An 18,622-nucleotide genomic window follows, 5' to 3' on the forward strand; every position below is an offset into this window, starting at 1 on the left:
CCAGAGTCAGAGGCTTAACCAACTGAGCACTCAGGTGCCCTGAGCATTGGAAGTTCTAATGGAAGAGAAGGGCTCTGAATGTGTTTGACTGACTGATTTAGAGACATATAAGTTCCCAAGAGCCACCTCTCCCACCCACTTACACTTTTCAGTGGCAAAAGAAATTAGTGATAAAATGGCAAAGATGAAAAACATTTCAGGGAGGTTATATGTACATTTGCTTTAGCAATACATTTCTTTTAAAAAAATTTTTTTAACTTTTATTTATTTTGAGACAGAGAGAGACAGAGCATGAACGGGGGAGGGTCAGAGAGAGAGGGAGGCACAGAATCCGAAGCAGGCTCCAGGCTCTGAGCTGTCAGCACAGAGCCCGACGCGGGGCTCGAACCCATGAACCGCGAGATCATGACCTGAGCCGAAGTTGGATGCCCAACCAACAGAGCCACCCAGGCGCCCCAATACATTTCTAATATACATGTCTTAAATAGTATAAGAAATACAATAGGGTAATTGATCTAATCATCTAATCAGAGAGGTCAGAAAAGGTTTTTATTAGAAAATAAAAAGTAAGTTGCTATTTGAAGAGAGGAGTTAACTTTGGACTTGTGTAAGTGACAGAAGGTTCTAGGCAATTCTGTTTTCCTAGATCAGTGATCAAGAATGATCAAGGGTTTCACAACAGAATAGACCAGAGTAAGTTCAAGAAACTGAATCAGGGTTTAACTCCGAGGGTGTGGAGAGATGTATTTAGTCAAGATTCAGCTGAGTCTTGTAATACTGTGTGGCCTTTATCCTATGAGAATATCCTATCCTTTCCAATGAGAATCCATTGGAATGTTTTAAAAATAGTAGTGGTACAATCAGTTGTCTATTGCAAAGTATAAATTTCAGAGTCTGGACTAAAGGGGGTTAAATTCAAAGACGAAAGAAAGGAGACCAAGATAGTAATCCAAGCATGAGACAATGATAGGAGGCTGGAATGGTGGCTGCAGAGATAGGAAGAATTGAATGTACTATAGATAGAGTATGGAAGTAATAGGACTTGGTGGCATATTGAATATGAGAGAGGGAAAGCATTAAAGCAAATTGTCAATGATAACACCTAGGGTTATAGCAAATGGCGTGTGGTGCAATGGTAGAAGGTTTATTTTGGAGATATATTCTTTGTTTTGTTTTAACCCCAGTAAATTTGAGGTAGTTTTGTGACATAGAAATGGAGACATGGAGTTGGAATTGGATAAACCTGTGGAGTCAGAGGAGGATTCTGAGATGAAGAGAAGAATCTGCAGATAATTTGCATCTAGGTCATAACTGATGCACTGAGATAGAATGAGACATGTAGGAAGAAGGGGAGTAAAGAGAAATCCTTGACTAGATCTTGAAGGATTCCATTATTTAATAAGCTGGGTAGTGGATAATAAATCCTGTTGAGGAAATAAGGTTAATGTAGTGAGAGATGTAAGCAGAAAACCAGGAGAGTTGGATACAGAGAAATGGCTGAGGTTTCATGGAGGGTCTTGTTAACATTTACAGATTCTGGTAAGAGACCGCCTAGGACAAAAGTTAAGAACTCTCCTTTTGATGCAGTTCTACCAAGGTCACTGAGGACCCAGACATGGACAATATGGACAATGAGATAGGCTAATGAGGCAGGAGCTAGAATACAGTTGGCTGGAGACTGAATGGAAGACAAGGTAATGGAGAACACAGGTCTCCTCAGAATTTGGGCAGTGAGGGTAGGACAGTGAGAGAGTTGACTAGAGTGGAATGTGGTTGGTTTGTTTTTTCAATGGCAGCTATTTATACAGGGTTGGAAGCTAATGGAATCCAAAAGGCAGGGAGAAGTTGATACACAAGAGAGAGAAGGGGTACAACATATAGTCAACTTTCTAAGACACTGGAAAATGGGAACCAATTCAAGAAAGTGATTGGTCTTAACAAATGGAGCTATGCCATCTACTGTGCCCAAAGGACAGATTATGGTTTACGGTCAGATGCGGGTAGCCTTGTAGTTCGGTACATGGAAGATGAGAGAATTTTAGTCTGAATGTTTATATTTTCTCTTTATTTAGATATAAGACCATCTTCTAGTGGGGAGGTAAGAATGTCAAAGGTTTGAGGCCAAGGGAGAAAGTTTAAAAACCTTGTACAAAATAAAAGGACGAGGCTATTAGAGGGTTTTGGGTGGAATGGCCAAGCAGCACTGAAGGCCTGAGTTTGCTGAATATGAATTTATGGAATCATTCTCCCCTGTGAATTATTTCTCAAGCTGTATGCTGCTCCTTGGGTTCAGGCGCAGACAAGAGCAATTGCAGGTTTTAGCTAATATAGATTGGAAGATGTGGGTTCTGGAGAAAAAGAGTCAAAGGTCTGAGAACCCTGGGTGGTGCATGGGTCAGCCCTTTGGAGCTTGAAATCACCCAGAATGATGGCAGAACATGGGAGAGAAGAAAGACTATTGAGCCTGGCTGTCAGGGGGACAGAGAAAAAAGAAATACAGGGGAAAGAAAGGGGATTCTGAAGAGTTTTGTAAATGGCAAAAATCAGTGAGAGAAGAGCATAATGTAGCTGAAATATATGAGCTTCAAAAAAAAAAAAAGAGGCACTTGTCTTTTTACTTGCTTTTTTTTTTTTTAGCTAAAGAGTGGAGGGGAAAATGCCTGTAATAAGCACCAGTGAGCCAGGAGGGAAACCCCAGGCCCTACATCTGAGGTTCATGGGTGGAAGAGGAGCATGAATAAATGGCCACCACATGAGAAGCCTTCGAGGGAAGCAGGATTGTCAGGGGAAAACCAGGTTTCAGGCAAGGCAAAGACATATGGGTGTTTACAAAGCCATGGTTGCAGAGAACACAGCTGAAATGTGTGGATTTAGTCCCAGGCAAGACTTTCTTATAATATGAAGTTCCAAACTCCCTAGGCCACATTTATTTCAATTTATTCCACTTTTACTGCTCTAGGTGAACGCTTTGGACATCAGAAGACAGAAAAGTCCATGCATATCCAGCCACACTGTTAATTACTTGCTGTAGGGGAGGCTGTTCGCTTCTTATCCCAGCCCCAAGTTAAACACATAGTTGGGATAACACTGGCAGAAGAAAAGAGCGGATTCTATTTTTGTGTACAAGAATAGCAATTCAAGTATGAAACCAGGATAACAATTAATAGAATTCATCATCTTAACCTTGATTTTTAGGATTCTGAATGGCGACAATGGGAACTCTTTGATAAGGTGTAGTATCATTACTTTAGGTGAAGAGAAACTGTCCTGACTTAGTGCAGTTGGTATTGAAAAGCAAGATGTTCTCTGATGAGTGTGTTTATCAAGTACATCTGCAGTGTGATTTTGTACGCTCACTTGCAGCCCCTGTCATTCTTCTCCAGGCTCATTTAACATGATGAACTTGTTTGGCAAATCCTTCAGGTGGTGGGAGGATGGGAAGGGGAGGAAGCTTACTCTGGATCATAAAGTATAAGATACTGGCTTCTCTTACACTCCAGCTCTTCCTTCTTCCCCTCCTGGATCATCACGATTATTGGTAGGAAAGAAAATGATTGTCTAGGTGATGTGATTCTGGGAGACTGCTGATGAGTTGCTGAGAGCACCATAGTTGTCTGATGTGACCTGAATTCTTGATTAGGGAGAGAAAAAAATGACAAGTTCTTTAACTTGCATCTCAAGGAATGTCACTGAGTTCCACTGAATAACATCGTTCAGATGCATCTCTCCCACCATGATGGTCCATACTAACAATAGCAGCTTGCATCAGCTTGGTGCCATACCACATACTGGGCTCTCCTTTTTCAGAGTATACAATTGAGATTCAGGGATGTTAAATGATCAGCTCAAGATCACACAGCAAATTAGTGACAGAGCTTAAATTCTGGGCCAGATATTCCAGATGCCACATTCTTTACCACAACACTCTAAAATAGCACCGTTTAGTATTATGAAAGCCACACCTGAAATTTTAAATCTTCTAGCAACTATAGCAAAAAGTACAAAGAAATGGGTAAAAATAATTTTAATAACATATTTTATTTACGTAACATGTCAAGAATATTATAATTTAACATACGGTCACTATTAAAATTTTATTGCTGTGATATTTTACATTTATTTTTCACACTAAATCTTCAAAATCCCATGTCTTTTACACTCTGAACACATTTCAGCTCAGATTAGCCACGTTTCAGGTACTCGATAGCCACAGAGGGCTAGCGGCTACCCTGTTGGACAGTGCAGCCCTAGCCTGTGTTTACGGAAACAGAGTTATCACAGGGTTTTACGGAGTTTATTGCAGGTTTTGTTTTGATACAAGTAGAAAGAGGCATTCCTGAGCATACTGTTGGTCTCTGTGATATAATGTAATGCAAGGCTGGTAGTGCCTATCCTGCAGTCCCTTTCTCTGTGTGGCGGCCTTCTCTTCTAAAAGTGTGTGTGTGTATAGCTGCACCTGGGTGGCTCAGTCGGTTAAGCATCAAACTCTCGGTTTCGGCTCAGGTCATAATCTCACAGTTTGTGGGATCAAGCCCCATGTCAGGCTCTGCACTGACAGTGTGGTGCCTGCTTAGGATTCTCTTCCTCCCTCTCTCTCAGCCTCTCCCTTGTTTGTGTGCTCTCTTTCTCTCTAAAAATAAATACATGTTTTAAAATAAAAAAATAAAAGTGTGTGTGCATGTTAATTTTCACAATGAATCTCCACAAAATAATGGAGTCCTTAAAAAGTACTTTATAATACAAAGTAAATGAAAGAAAGAGCCAGACTATTGCCAAGGTTAAGATATATATAGGTTTGTATCCCCTTAATGTTTTCACTTGAGTCATAATTTAATCTCTCTGGATTTATCTTTTTGTTTGTTACCTGTCCTTATACAATTTTTGAGAGGTCAAAACTAGATTATACATTTGATGAAATACTTGAGTAGTAGGAAATAATTGATGTGTTAGCTATTATTACATACCTATGTTCTTGTATGGTTACTGCCAGAGATCAGTATAATCAGAGTCACTAACCATGAATACCAGAGCAAGGTACACATTTTGTGGAAATTAAAAAACAACTTTTCAAATAGCCCATATCTATTTGTGAACAGGTACCATTACATATTACTTAAATTTTGGTTGACTATTCTTAATGTGCGTAGTCAGTTACTTTTGTCTTCCTTGTACATGTTTTTTTTGAGATCTGTTGTGAGGGCCATCGAGTAGTGATGCCTCCAAATTTCTTCAGTATTTACCTTAAGGTTTGCAATTTGATGGGTAGAAAACAATTACATCCTTATATAACTGTTGTGAAATTATGGGTCATTTTTATGCTTTTAAGCATTTTATGCTTTTTTGGCTTTCCTCAGCCAAATAAAAAGTATTTGAGGGTTATATAAACAAAATCATTGTCATCATCATCTAGGCATTTGTATGAACTAAAAGTAATTTTTATTATACATTTTCTTTAAAAACAATTCCTCTTATAAATTGTAGATTCACAGAAAATACTTGGTTCAGCAGCTTGTGATGCTGGATTTCAGTATACCAGCCTCGCATGTGTCCAGCACCAGGGTCCTAACAAACTGTTTCTGCTCTTTTTATGATACCTAATAAAGAGTAGTCAACCATGGTGATAGTACCATACAAGAGCATTGAAGTCATGCATAAATGTCTACCCATGTTGTTTTTAAAATTGAACAAACAGGTGGTTATTTCTCATTGATGGACAAGTCACTCCATATCCATAATTTCCCTTCATTCTCAGTCACTAGTCTATGGAAGATTTAAGGACATATCCATTTTCTTTTCCCTTTGAACTAACCTTATTTTTGTCTGCCCATTCTTGTGCAGAGGTTACTACATAATAATTGTGCCTTTGAAGAAATCTCGTGGGAAATTTATCAAGCCATGGGAGAGTCCAGATGAAATGGAATTAGATGAGGTAACTATGTGTTTGTTGGCTGTGTCCTTCATTAGTTATTTAATTTATTAAACATCCTCTTCCTCTATATGGAAGCAAGTCTAATCCAGGTGCTGACTTTTGTATGGCTGGCTGGTCAGCTGGTTGGCTGGAAGGTTCAGTGCTATGGGTCTGATAACCTCCAGCGATCCCAGGAAAGAACATTTTGCTTTAATTAAAAGACATTTAGCTGAAATAAAGCTTACAACCTGTCTAATCTTTGTTGGCTTTAATATTTTTCCCCTTGCCCCTTGTAAAACATGATGCAAGGTGTAAAAGGTGAAGTGAATTGTCAGCAAAGACTTAATCATCATCGTTATCAATTCCAAGGTCTGCTTCATTAGTATAGTAGTAGCTGAAGCTATTACAAATGCTAAGTCGCAATTTGCACCAGAGTTCAACATTCGACCTACTACGCGTTCTTCACCAGTTTCTTACAGAATTGTGCTGGTTAGCACATGTTTGCCTTATTCTATATTTTGTAGAATTTCAGAATCAAAAATGCATTTAACTGCAGGGACAAACAAAACACATCATAAAATTTTGAGCCAAGCAAGAAATACAGAACAAAAATACAGAGCAAACACTAAATAGTATGATTTTAATTTTTGAAATCTTACAACAGTAGGTACATTTTAATTAGTACTCTTTTTGCAAAAAGAACATTTGTTTTTGGGTTTTTTTGGAAATTATTACATACCTAATATTACCTTATTTTATTTAGATGGGAAAACTGTGATCAGAAGTGTTAGGCCATATTCGTAGAGGGCCAAGCACGTTAACGGCTGCAATTCAGTCAAATGCAGGAAAGACTGCTATTTTAACATGAGGCTGGTTTGAATCACTTCAGAAGGCAAATTAAAAGGGCCCCACTTGGGAACATATAAGATTTTAATTTGTTGGGTTTATTTACAATAGACCCATCTTATAGCCAAACTTGTTATTTCCAGGTATTTTCTCTACCTTGAATTAGTGCAAACAGAGCAAGAGAAAGCAGAAATTTCTTAGCTGCATTACAGGGAAGTGGTGTTTATTTCATACATGTCAGCACTGAGGAGACTGTGATCTGACAGATAAAGGCCGTTAACTTCTTTTGGCAGACATATGTCCTCTCTAGACATATGGTTCATCATCACCGACTTCATTTATCTGAATTAAATTTGATCAAGTTCAGAACGGGAGATGAGTTCAAGGTTAGGACTATGCTTTTATGTCACTGCTTAATGATTAGATAAACATTGGAGGGGTGTAAAATGAGATACCATTTCAATAATGTCAAGTAATTTACGTTATATATTTTTTTGTTGTTGGTAAGGAAGGAACAAATTTGTGTTTCTATATTAGAGGAATAGTCTTGCTCCATCTGCATATGCAAAATGTCAGTTGGTCTTTTCTAAACATTTGAACAAGGCATGCACCTACTTGCAACTATCAGTTAATCTTGAGATTGTTATTACTATATTATTATTATTACTTATTATTTTAATCAGCTTTTTAATAAATTACTGAATTCAATTGGAATTGGATTTAAAATGCAGACGTAACTTGTACAATCTATGAATGTTTCTTCCTGTTTAAAAAAAAAAGGAATTAAGATCCAATCCAAAAATGATGTCAAATACTTTTAAGTAATAAGCTTTCCTTAGAAGCAGAACCATTTGCTAGTAATAGGAAGCTGATTCTCTTTTTATAGCCAGGTTTTAACCTCCAAAATGCACAGCAATGCTAATGGATTAAAGTATAGAGCTATATGACATTGAACTTTCCTGCAATTAAATTCTATGGGTCTGTGCTGCTGATTCCCATAACAAAGGGTCATTTTAATCATCCCACAAGTTGTGGTGCATTAATCTGTATAATAGTTTGATAAAGAACATTTATTAATTCAAAATTTTGGGGTCAGGATGGGTTGTTTCCCACTTTTCTTACTGATATAATTGAGACCACATTGTAGAATTAATGGTGGAAGAAATAAGATATGCATTGACTGGAAAATGAAAATTATTTCTGATAAAAAACTGAATCCCTTGATATATCTTCTGGAATTACCTCCAATACATTTTGTAACTATTGTGTAGGGGAACAAATGAAAGTAGGCTATGGCCTCACTTTATGCTTACTCATCCAGTTTCTGATCCCTACAGACATTTCCCCCCCTATCATGGATAATAAAAGCATTGTTGTAATTTTATCTATAGCTTGGTACTGCCAGCTTTGACAATGCAGTGTTCCTCTCTTAAATGTATTTGACCAAGTGATTTTTTAGAAAGGCCTATAATTCAAATCATTGAAACTGTATCATTGAATCGAATGGTGGCCTAAGGGGATTTCTGCATGTATGCCTCACATCTAGGACCATAAAAAATAGAAAGAGGCTTCCTAAACAGAGTGACTCTCAATATTATCTTCTGAGCTCATTTATCCTTTGTGTGGGGATAATCTCCACATAATAAATTCACGTACTGGAACTTCTGTTGTCAAGGTCAGACTGGGCAGAGCAGACGTTGATAGTCAAACTGAATTTTGGACAGAATGACTCATAAAATATTAGTTATATTTTATTCAGGGCAGGATTTATAATATATCATAATTTTTTCATTGCATTGTAGTTCAAAGACTTGCTGCTAAATAATGTGGTCATTTGTGGTTATAACTTCAACCTACTGGGCAACTTTGGTGTCATCTGAGCACACTTGACCAATTTAAAGAATAACACAGGAAGCATCCTGCAGAGATTAGAGCAACCTACAGGGGCAGAGTTGATATTCCAGTTTTGACCTTAATGAATAGCTGCATTGGATCTAAGGAGCACCAAAAACCCAAATATTTTATTCTAAAGTGCTTTCCCTAAGTCTTCTAAAGAAACCTTAACAAAAGGTACTCATGGGGATGACAGTGATACGGATGAATTATGACAGTTTCATATATCTGAAATATGAATAAAATCAAGGTAGGGTTTGATCAGTGAAGTGGAAGAGGGGACACAGTCACATAAACAACTGTTGGTAAATGTTTCTGATTAACCAACTTCAAAAAGCTGTTCTGCTCATTTCCGGTACATTTGTCCTTCTTAAAGTAATGGTCCATCATTTATTGCATAGCAATAATAACCTTCATAATGACTCTTCCAGTATAATATTAAATATTTGGCATTAGAATTTTTAAAAAATAACATGTTAAAAGAATCCAGGTAAAGGAAATCTAAGTACATATTCATCTGCATTAATGAGAGCAGATTCACAAAAGTTGCATACATTGAAGAATAGACTGAGTTAAAATAATTTAGGTTATCAATTTAGCTTAAATGTTGCATTTGTGTTTTCTTGATACTGTGCAACCATTAAGTGAACAAAAATATAGTTGAAAAAAATCTTTTACATGTAATTTCATTTTATTTCACCAGTTGATCAAATTATATATTGCCACTTTCTGTTATGCCTTAATTACCTCATTTATAAAATGGGAATATAATAGTAACCTACTTTATAAGGTTTATTATAAGGAGCAAATTAACTGATAAATATTTAGGCTTCTGAGAACAGTGCTTGGCACTAAGTGCTTAATAAATATTAGCTATCATTGTCATTAGCATTATTATAAGTAAACCTAAACTTGACACAGGATTGAAAGATAGTACTAAGTTTTTGGCCTTGTTTTATTACTACTTCATTGTTGCATAATTGATCAGCCTGCCTGAATTTATCATCAGATAATCCACATTTGCCCACAGGTGACGCCCAGTCCATTGTGGTTTTAATTATTTTATTTTATTTTTTTTTAATTTTTTTTCAACGTTTATTTATTTTTGGGACAGAGAGAGACAGAGCATGAATGGGGGAGGGACAGAGAGAGAGAGAGACACAGAATCGGAAACAGGCTCCAGGCTCTGAGCCATCAGCCCAGAGCCTGATGCGGGGCTCGAACTCCCGGACCGCGAGATCGTGACCTGGCTGAAGTCGGACGCTTAACCGACTGCGCCACCCAGGCGCCCCCATTGTGGTTTTTATAAAAGAGCTTACATTTCACATAATTTTAACTGTATCAATAAACTCAAATTTAAAGAAAATTAATTAGAGCATAATAACTTAAATTCAAAAATAACATTGGCACCGATTATCTATATAACCAAGAGTGTTCACATGTTTAAGTTACATGTTGACCAGCTGAGCACATTTACAAATCTTACGTAGGGAACCATCAGGTTTCTAATATAAGGATTTGATGTTTGCCATGTGTGGAGTCTGCAAATATTATTATCACAGAAGCCTGGCCTTGAAAATGCCAGGGTCTCCTTTTGCTAAGCAGATATCACTACTTTGTTTTTTTTCTTTACCATTTCCATTTATGAAAACAAGAGTAGCAAATAATTTTGCCATGATGTTTACATTAGTATCTTAATTTTATTTATTAAGCTGAAGACAAGTTTCATTCCAAAAAGGCATCGCAGACTGCTGTAAACATTTTTCCCCATTAAGCCCTGTGAAATACCAATATTCAATGGAAGAAGACAAAGCTAACTTCAACATCACTTGTCAAAAATGTCATAAAATATCATTAACATGAGTTGCTAATAAAAGGGTGAATGCAAAATAGGAATATCAAAACATGATTTCTCCTTTTGTTTTTTTTTTCTTTTAGAGATACATGAAAGATTTTTGTGTGCATGTGCGTGTTTGTTTTCTTCAGGGTAACACTAAACAATGCTGATCTACCCTGCCTATATCACCTAGGGGGATAATTCAACCTCCCCAAGGAGCTATCAGCCCCAGAAAAGTTAATGTCATGATAAATGTGAGGAATTATAACCCAAATACATATTCAAGAAGCCGTCAAGCCAAAAATTGTTAAATGAGTGACAGTGTCTACTTAATATGTTAGTTAAAACTTGGTCATTGGATTCTATTTCTACTGATTTGAGGGAATTTGTATCAGATAAATGATCTCATTACTCAAAACAACCTAAAATGGTACTAACTTCTCCAAAAATTGATCATATTTGATGGCTTTATCTGAGGTTACTATTTGTTTAATAAATAACAACAAATAAAGCCGGTATTCACAGGCTTTTGTGAATCAAGCTTTTTTTTTTTTTTTCACTGAGACACTGTTGCCCTTTGAGAAGATTCCATTACGGTGGACAGTGATATGAGGTCTCATTTTCCTGTGTGTATAGCTCGTGTTTTGCAATAGCAATCTAACACCTTACTTTAACAGCAAGACAAACATTTGAAAGATAGAGATGAGAGTTAGTGATGCTGACATGGTACATGAAATGTGGACAAATTGTATTTGAGTTGTTCTCAGTCCTGAATTAATTTCTCCCATTAAACAGTCTTAGGTTATTGTTGTTTACATTTCTTTTTCTGTTTCCCACTTTTTTTCCTTAAGCTGCTTAAAGAGATATCTAGGAAACGCAGAAGCATCCGTTATGGGAGAGAAGTTGAATTAAAGCCATATATTGCTGCTCACTTTGATGTCCTTCCCACTGAGTTCACCCTGGGGGATGACAAACATTATGGTGGATTTACAAACAAGCAACTCCAAAGTGGTCAAGAATATGTCTTCTTTGTGTTAGCTGTGATGGAACATGCAGAGTCTGTAAGTTAATTGTGCTGGCATCTCCCTCAGTACTCTTGTATATTTTCACCAGAATATGTCTATTTGGGGGATATGTAGACATATCTATCCTAATTCTCATGAGCTATTATTAACTTAAATGGAGCAACAGGCTGCCTACTCTTTAAACATTGCTGAGTAATCTGCTTGGGATTTTGTTATAAACAAGGCTGTGTCTCTAATGACATGGAATTTAGCTGGACTTTGGGTATATGAAGTAATGAATTGATAGGACATGGTTCTTGAAACCGTGAGGGTGACACATATAGCTAGGAGCGTGATAGCCTTAACTGCTCAAAGTCTCCTTCCTCATCTCAGTTCATTTGATTGCAAGAGGAATGATCAAGTTCCACAGATAAACATACTATATATTTCCAGGTATTGGAAATATTATGTCAATATTGATTGAGGGTGATTATATTTTATTCTCCTATAACTGCCAGTGAGCCCATAATCTCTCCCTGGATTCACAGGGAAGGTCTGTCTAGGAAAAGACAAGGCAGCTTCTTTAATTAGAGCAATTTACCAATGACTTTATCAGGGAAAAGCCAAGAATGTTAGAAAATAATTCAATAAAACAGACAATTCCTAAGGTACTCTAAATAATGAGTTGTCTTCTTTTATGTAATTCATCTTGCTCTTATGTTGTTTTATGCTTCAGTTGCTGTGAATGTTAAAAAAAAAAAGAGGAGAGAGAAGAAGAGAGAGGAAGAGAAATTGTAGATGTGAAGGGAGGGTGGATTTTGAAGTGGCAGGTTCACATTAACATTTAATATACATATTCTAATGGTGTCTTTCTAACAAGGGCCTAAAACTGACAGGCGTGGTAGCTCAGTGGAGCCAGTCACTTCCCATATATAAGAAGCGTGAGATATATCAAAGATTTCTGCACATCAGGTGTTAGCACATGCAATGGGGCTTCTCTTCAAATGGCTGAAGGAATTCCCCCTTGGAAAATCAAAACACAAAGGCAGCCTTTCTGCCTGGTTTACCTTTGTGCACAGAATGTCATTTGAAAACAAAGTGACAGGCTCCCTGGAATTTTAATGCACGGATATGCTTTCTCTTTTTAGTTGAAGGTTTTAAGGCTGAACATCAAGGGAATAGAATGTTGGAAATCATCTTTTTCTTTCTTGTTCTTAATGACTTTTAGATATTTGAAGTAATTTTCTTTAAATAGCTCTAAGATGTTTCAGAAAAGCCCATTCAGACCATTGAGGTAGATCAGAGAATTCTCTAAAGAAGAGAAACCTCAGCAGACCCTGCAGGCTGATGACACCACTGTCAGACTCTGGTTTTAATTCTCCGAGGTGTTTCTAGTGTTTAAATGCATTACCAGGAATGAAGAGTCTACCCCTTCCCTTAGTATGTCATTTCACTGTTTCATTAGGGCTTTTTCCAAATACATTATATGAATTGCCCCTTTTCTCCATCATCTTTCTCAACATTGCTCTTTATGTGCTGTGTATGTTTTCAGGCCTTCATCTACTAAGTAGATAAGACTTGTATCCAACTAGTGTAATGTTCGCACTGATTTAGTCACTTTGTAAGCCTCAAATTTTTATGACTAATTGTCGTTAAGCACCTAACCACTCCCCGGGTGGGCTGATAATTTTTACAGAGAAAATAACCACCCCCTACAACATGAGTTTTCCCCAGTCTCCTTTTGCCTCATTAAGAATATCAAAGGACTGGTTTAGAATGACCAAAGGCTATTACCCCCACACATTGAACAAATGCTGCTTTTCATCAGGTTGGTATCATTTTATGGTTTTCTTCTCCTTCCTTTTCTTTTTCTCATGTCTCTGTATCCTGATTTGGGTTGGAAATCTGTGCGCTTTGGGAAAACCTCTGTTTAGATTTGTATCTTGGCTGACCAAGATGATTATCTCAAAGCCTCTTGGTAAAGAATTTGAAATCACAGAGTTTTGTTTACTTCTGTCTGCCAAACAGTTTGAGTGTGACCTACAAAATTGAAAGGGGAAAGTATAAACCAAAACAAGCAATTATACTTATATAAAGAATCATGTTTCTTCGATAGTTAGTATCTTTGCCAAGTCCTTACACTGTACATATCTTTTTTTTAAGCTGCTTCTGAGAAGGTTGGAAATGTACTGAATTTTTATCTTATGACCCATTAGAAAATCTGAAAATATAGTCAATCCCTTTCCTAAGAATGGTGAGGAAAATGGGAAACAAGAACAACATACAAGCATTTAGTGGGGCATATACCCTCCAGATTGACTACTACTCTTGTTGTACTTCAATTCAGAATATATGCCTTGAATTAATTTTTAATGTGGATTAAAAAATTAAATATACTTCCTAATCATGGAAAAATGAGATATTCTCTCATGCCTTGATAATGTCAGCCATTTGAAAAGATGAACATTTTATTTTATTTAACAAAGATTTGCTGGGAACTCACTAAGTGCAAAGTTTTGTGCTAGCTGCTTTAAGTATCCAAACACAAATGGTATACAAATCTCTACCTTCCAGGAGTTTATAGTTTCATTAAAGAAAATAAGGCATATGCACAAAACAGAAAATGGAGTTTGATGAATACCATTAAAAAAGGAATAAAGGACAAATAAAAGAAATAAAGGACTACCTATTTTTTTTAATTGTTTTTACCTATAGTTTGTGAAATGATTGATTATTTCCAGTTAAAGATAGTTAGCATCACTAGAAACCATAGGTAAGTGGAGCCTTGGAAAATAGTTGGATTTCAGGAGACAGATGTTGTGGAACTTTTGAGAGGGTTAAGAGAGAGAATAGAGCCATTGGGGAATAGTGGCAAGAAGCTCACTGTGATGGAAAATGTTGTATGTGGTACAGAAGTTGAAAACAAAATCATGGAGGCCCTCAAGATACATGCTAGGATGTCTAGGTTTTATTTAGGAATCACTAGAAAGCCTCCTGAAGGTTTTAACAGCTGTGGTTTAGGATAATAACTCAAGCAGCAGTAGAGAATATTAGAGGAAGGAAGAAACTCTTGCTCTGGTTTGGATAGGCATGAATGAGGTCCCAAAAAAAACAGTACCCATGAGACTGGAAAGAGGGTAGATCGACCTAGAGGGTCATTGGCAAAATAAGATCAGTAGTTTTCATTCCTAAGTAGAGGGTGAGAAAAATTAGCAAGTTAGAAGGAGGGTATATCTAGGAATCAGGGGAATAACACATGTGATTCATATCTTGCAGGTAAATGTAGGAATCTCTCAAAATAATTGAAAATGAAGGTCTGGGACTTCCAGAGTTTCTGAGTTTAGGAACATTAATTAAGTAGTAATCTTCATAGAAGTTGGTAGTTAAAGCTAATAATGGCCTTGCCAGATAAGGGAGAGAAAGACTAGCAGAAAATAAAACTTAAGCATACTGACACAGGATGAATTCAGAGGTTGTCAGCTCAGCAGGACATGATCAGTTGGCAAGATTAGGATGGGACCAGTTGAGTACAGAATTAGGAGAACCAGTGTAGGGAGTTTTAAAGAAGGCTCAGTCAACTGTGCCAAATCTAGAAAAGATGTCTAGAAGGGACTGAATAATGACAATTAGATTTAGCAAATGAGATAACGGGACCAGTGGTGGTACTGGAGTGAGAAGAGATGAGGGGCTAGTGGCAGGAAAGGGGGTCAGCCGATGGCTATGGATTGGTCTCTGTTGGAAAAGGAAAAACTAGGACCCCTACATCTGGGCAGAATCAAGAGAATACTAAGAGAGCCTTGAAATGGGACAGAACGAAATAGGATGTTATAAAAACAAAATCAATTCCTTCAGCAAGTATTATTTTTTCCCAGCTTCACTGAGGGAAAATTGAAATATATAATTTTATGTGTTTAAAGTGTAAAACACGATGTTTTGATACACATATACATTGTGGGATGATTGCCAAGAACAAGATAATCAGCGTATCTATCATCTCACATAACTCTGTGTGTGTGTGTGTGTGTGTGTGTGTGTGTGGTGAGGAATACTTAAGATCTACTCTCAGCAACTTCCAAGTACATAATACTGTATTATTAACTATGGTCACCATACAGTACATTAGGTCCTCAGAACTTCTTATAACTGAGGTTTTGTACCCTTTGACCTACAGGTCTCCATTTCTCCTTCCTGAAATACTGACATTTTCCCTGTAAATGTTTACTTTTTAAATTTGGTCTCCTTGACTGGGTGATAATGCTTTGGTGCTGGAGCTATAATATTTCTGTTGATTTTCACACAGCACATAACACCTTGGCACAATGTAAATACTCACTGAACATTTTATGAGCAGTTAATTGCTGGTACTTTATACTTGGTAAGATCATTTAATATGCCATCTATAGATCCCAATGAAGATGTGTCTGCAGACTAATTTATACCATCAAAAATGATTTTATTATAAAATACTTCACTCTGCTAGGAAATTTAGGTTGCAAGACCTCTTTACTTTTTCCTCTTTCCTCATCTCCCACCTCTTCTCTCATCCCTTTCCCTCCCTCCTTCTTTTACTGATGTTATTTCACACACTTAACATCAAATCCTAAGTTCTAAATTCTTGCTTCTTCTAATGCCAGAGATATACACTAGAAAGCCATTAGTTTATAAGTAACATAGACTCTGTTTTTCCTCAGAAGATGTATGCAACCAGTCCCTACTCTGACCCCGTTGTGTCAATGGATTTGGATCCACAGCCAATCACAGATGAAGAAGAAGGCTTGATCTGGGTTGTAGGTCCAGTCCTTGCAGTGGTCTTTATCATCTGCATTGTCATAGCTATCCTTCTTTATAAAAGGTAGGTTTGCCCAATATTTATATTACAATCTTGGTAATTCTTCTATGGACATTATGTGGCTGGTTGCTATTATTGAAATACTTCAGTGTAGCTCCCGTAATCACTGCACAATGCTTTCATTAGATTAGAGCAAAATGTAAAGATTGCACTTTTTAAAATCTCATTCAGTGTGTGATATAGGTTTTGTTGCCCAGCATTCATGGATCCTAGCCTCAGTCTTCTCAGCTACTTTATGCATTAGGAGCACTTTGTATGGCTTTTGAAACATGAGTACATTCATAGGCAGATAATTCCAAGCTTGTATTTAATTGCTTTAGATGATTAATTGCTCTTTTTTTTTTTTGTGCTCTTTGGGATTCAAATGAATTTTATTTTTTCTAATTTACTTTTTCTTTTTTATTTTAATATATGTACTGCCAAGTTGGCTAACATACAGTGTATACAGTGTGCTTTTGTTTTGGGGGGTAGATTCCTGTGGATTAATTGTTCAATTTCAACATGGTTTTACAAATAATATTACAAATTTGCACATTTATGTCCATTTCATAAGTCTGATGGGCACCTGAGCTAAAATTTTTTCCTGTAGCTATTTCTCAAAACCCTGAAAGTTGCTAAAAGTTAAAGATAAAACAAGGAAAAATAAGGAAGAGAATGAATTGTTTTTCTTCTGTTTTCTATAACCTTTGTTCCAATAGTTAATTCTCAATTGTATCCAATAAGGAATGTGAGGTACCATTTTCCTTTAAAAAATTAAAAGTAAAACCTCAGTCCTTCTACTCCCAAGTACTGATCTGATTTAGTGTCTTTTCACTACAATTAGGATGCAGAGAATCCACATCTACTCCATAGTTTCTGATCTTCCACTCTTTTTCAATTCTATTTCTGCCTCTGTTACGGTAACCAATATTTTTTTTCCCCTAGTCATTGCCTAGTCAGTTGCAAAGAGGACATTAGTAATTATTTCCCTAAATCCTTCCAGACTTAAAAAATATGTAATACCTGGGTGCCTGGGTGGATCCAACTTGGGTTAAGCGTCCAACTTGGCTCGGGTCATGATCTCGCGGTTTGTGAGTTCCAGCCCAACATTGGGCTCTGCACTGACAGCCGGGAGCCAGGAGCCAGGAGCCGGGAGCCAGAGCCTGGAGCCTGCTTCAGATTCTGTGTCTCCTCCTCTCTCTGCCCCTCCCCCTCTTGTGCTCTATCAAAAATAAATAAATGTTAAAAAATTAATAAATATATATAATACCAAAATATATAAAATTGTAAGTATTAACATATATAATGCAAACTCATAAACATGTAGACTAAATTCTAAATTATCTTCCTTTGTGTCACTTTTTATTTTTTTCCAATCCAAATTTTATTTTTATGAAACTTTAATCTATGTTCCCCTTTTTCTTTGTATCACCTTTAAGAACTCTCCTGTGAAGATGACCACTTCCCTGTACTATAAAGTAGTCCCTGTGTCTCTCTCCCTCTCTTTCTCCCCTCTCATAACCTTGACTTGCAAAATCAAATGAGAATGTCTTCATTTTGATTCTTGCTGACATACTTAATCTGATAATCTTACTTCCATTATATCTTTATCCTATTTATCTGGCTCCCTTCACTGGGTTTACATTAATTATTTCTACCTTTATTCTTCTGTTAAGTATGTTCTTATGTTCCTGGAATAATCTTTTTTTTTTATAACCTCTTCTCAACTCAAAAAAATATCCTTCAAGACACTTGTCCTTTGCAACTTTCTCTTATGAGACTGTATTCTATTTCAGTGTGAAGAGAGCATTGAAAAGAAAAAAACTAAACTAAAGAAAACTAAAGAAATTCATAACCATAACCTATTAAATTGCCTATTCTATTTTAGAGTCAGAAAGAAAGAAAGAAATACCCATCATTATTTTGTTTCCTGATCACTGCCATCACTCCATTACCCATGCTATAAAATAGCTTAAAAGACAGGTAACTGAAGGCCAATCTCTCCTCATAGATAATGGTTTCAGTCTCTCCATTCCAATCCATATTGTATCAGTGTATATTTAATTGCCTCTCTTGTGTAAGAAGTAAGCACAGAGAGCACAAGGTACCCACATGCCCTGAACAATAACATCCTGAGTGAGTCCAAACAGGAACTGGTATCCTTTGCTGCTCATGTGCTACACTTATTACCAGAAGATAATACAATAATAAAAGATTAAAAGTAGAATTATCATTACTTTCTGTGATATTTATTTAGGTGGCTAAATCTTACTGTAAGAGTCAGATCAGAAAGTGCTTGTTTATGG

The 18,622-nt window shown here is 36.6% G+C and overlaps 1 protein-coding gene across 13 annotated transcripts in view; it reads left to right on the forward strand.

Annotated features, from left to right (window-relative positions):
• The window catches only part of PTPRD (protein tyrosine phosphatase receptor type D), a 534,534-nt gene that overhangs the window by 374,474 nt on the left and 141,438 nt on the right, over window positions 1-18,622 (forward strand). For 9 of the 13 annotated variants that reach the window (XM_047830543.1, XM_047830548.1, XM_047830544.1 and 6 more), the window contains 3 exons: window positions 5,839-5,929; window positions 11,336-11,545; window positions 16,180-16,340. In XM_047830543.1, the coding sequence (XP_047686499.1) occupies window positions 5,839-5,929; window positions 11,336-11,545; window positions 16,180-16,340 (462 nt within the window). The remainder of the gene's footprint in view (window positions 1-5,838; window positions 5,930-11,335; window positions 11,546-16,179; window positions 16,341-18,622) is intronic. The other 4 variants (XM_047830545.1, XM_047830550.1, XM_047830556.1 and 1 more) reach the window with 1 other exon arrangement.

The sequence above is a fragment of the Prionailurus viverrinus genome, chromosome D4 (assembly GCF_022837055.1).
Source record: "Prionailurus viverrinus isolate Anna chromosome D4, UM_Priviv_1.0, whole genome shotgun sequence".
NCBI classification, from domain to species: domain Eukaryota; kingdom Metazoa; phylum Chordata; class Mammalia; order Carnivora; family Felidae; genus Prionailurus; species Prionailurus viverrinus.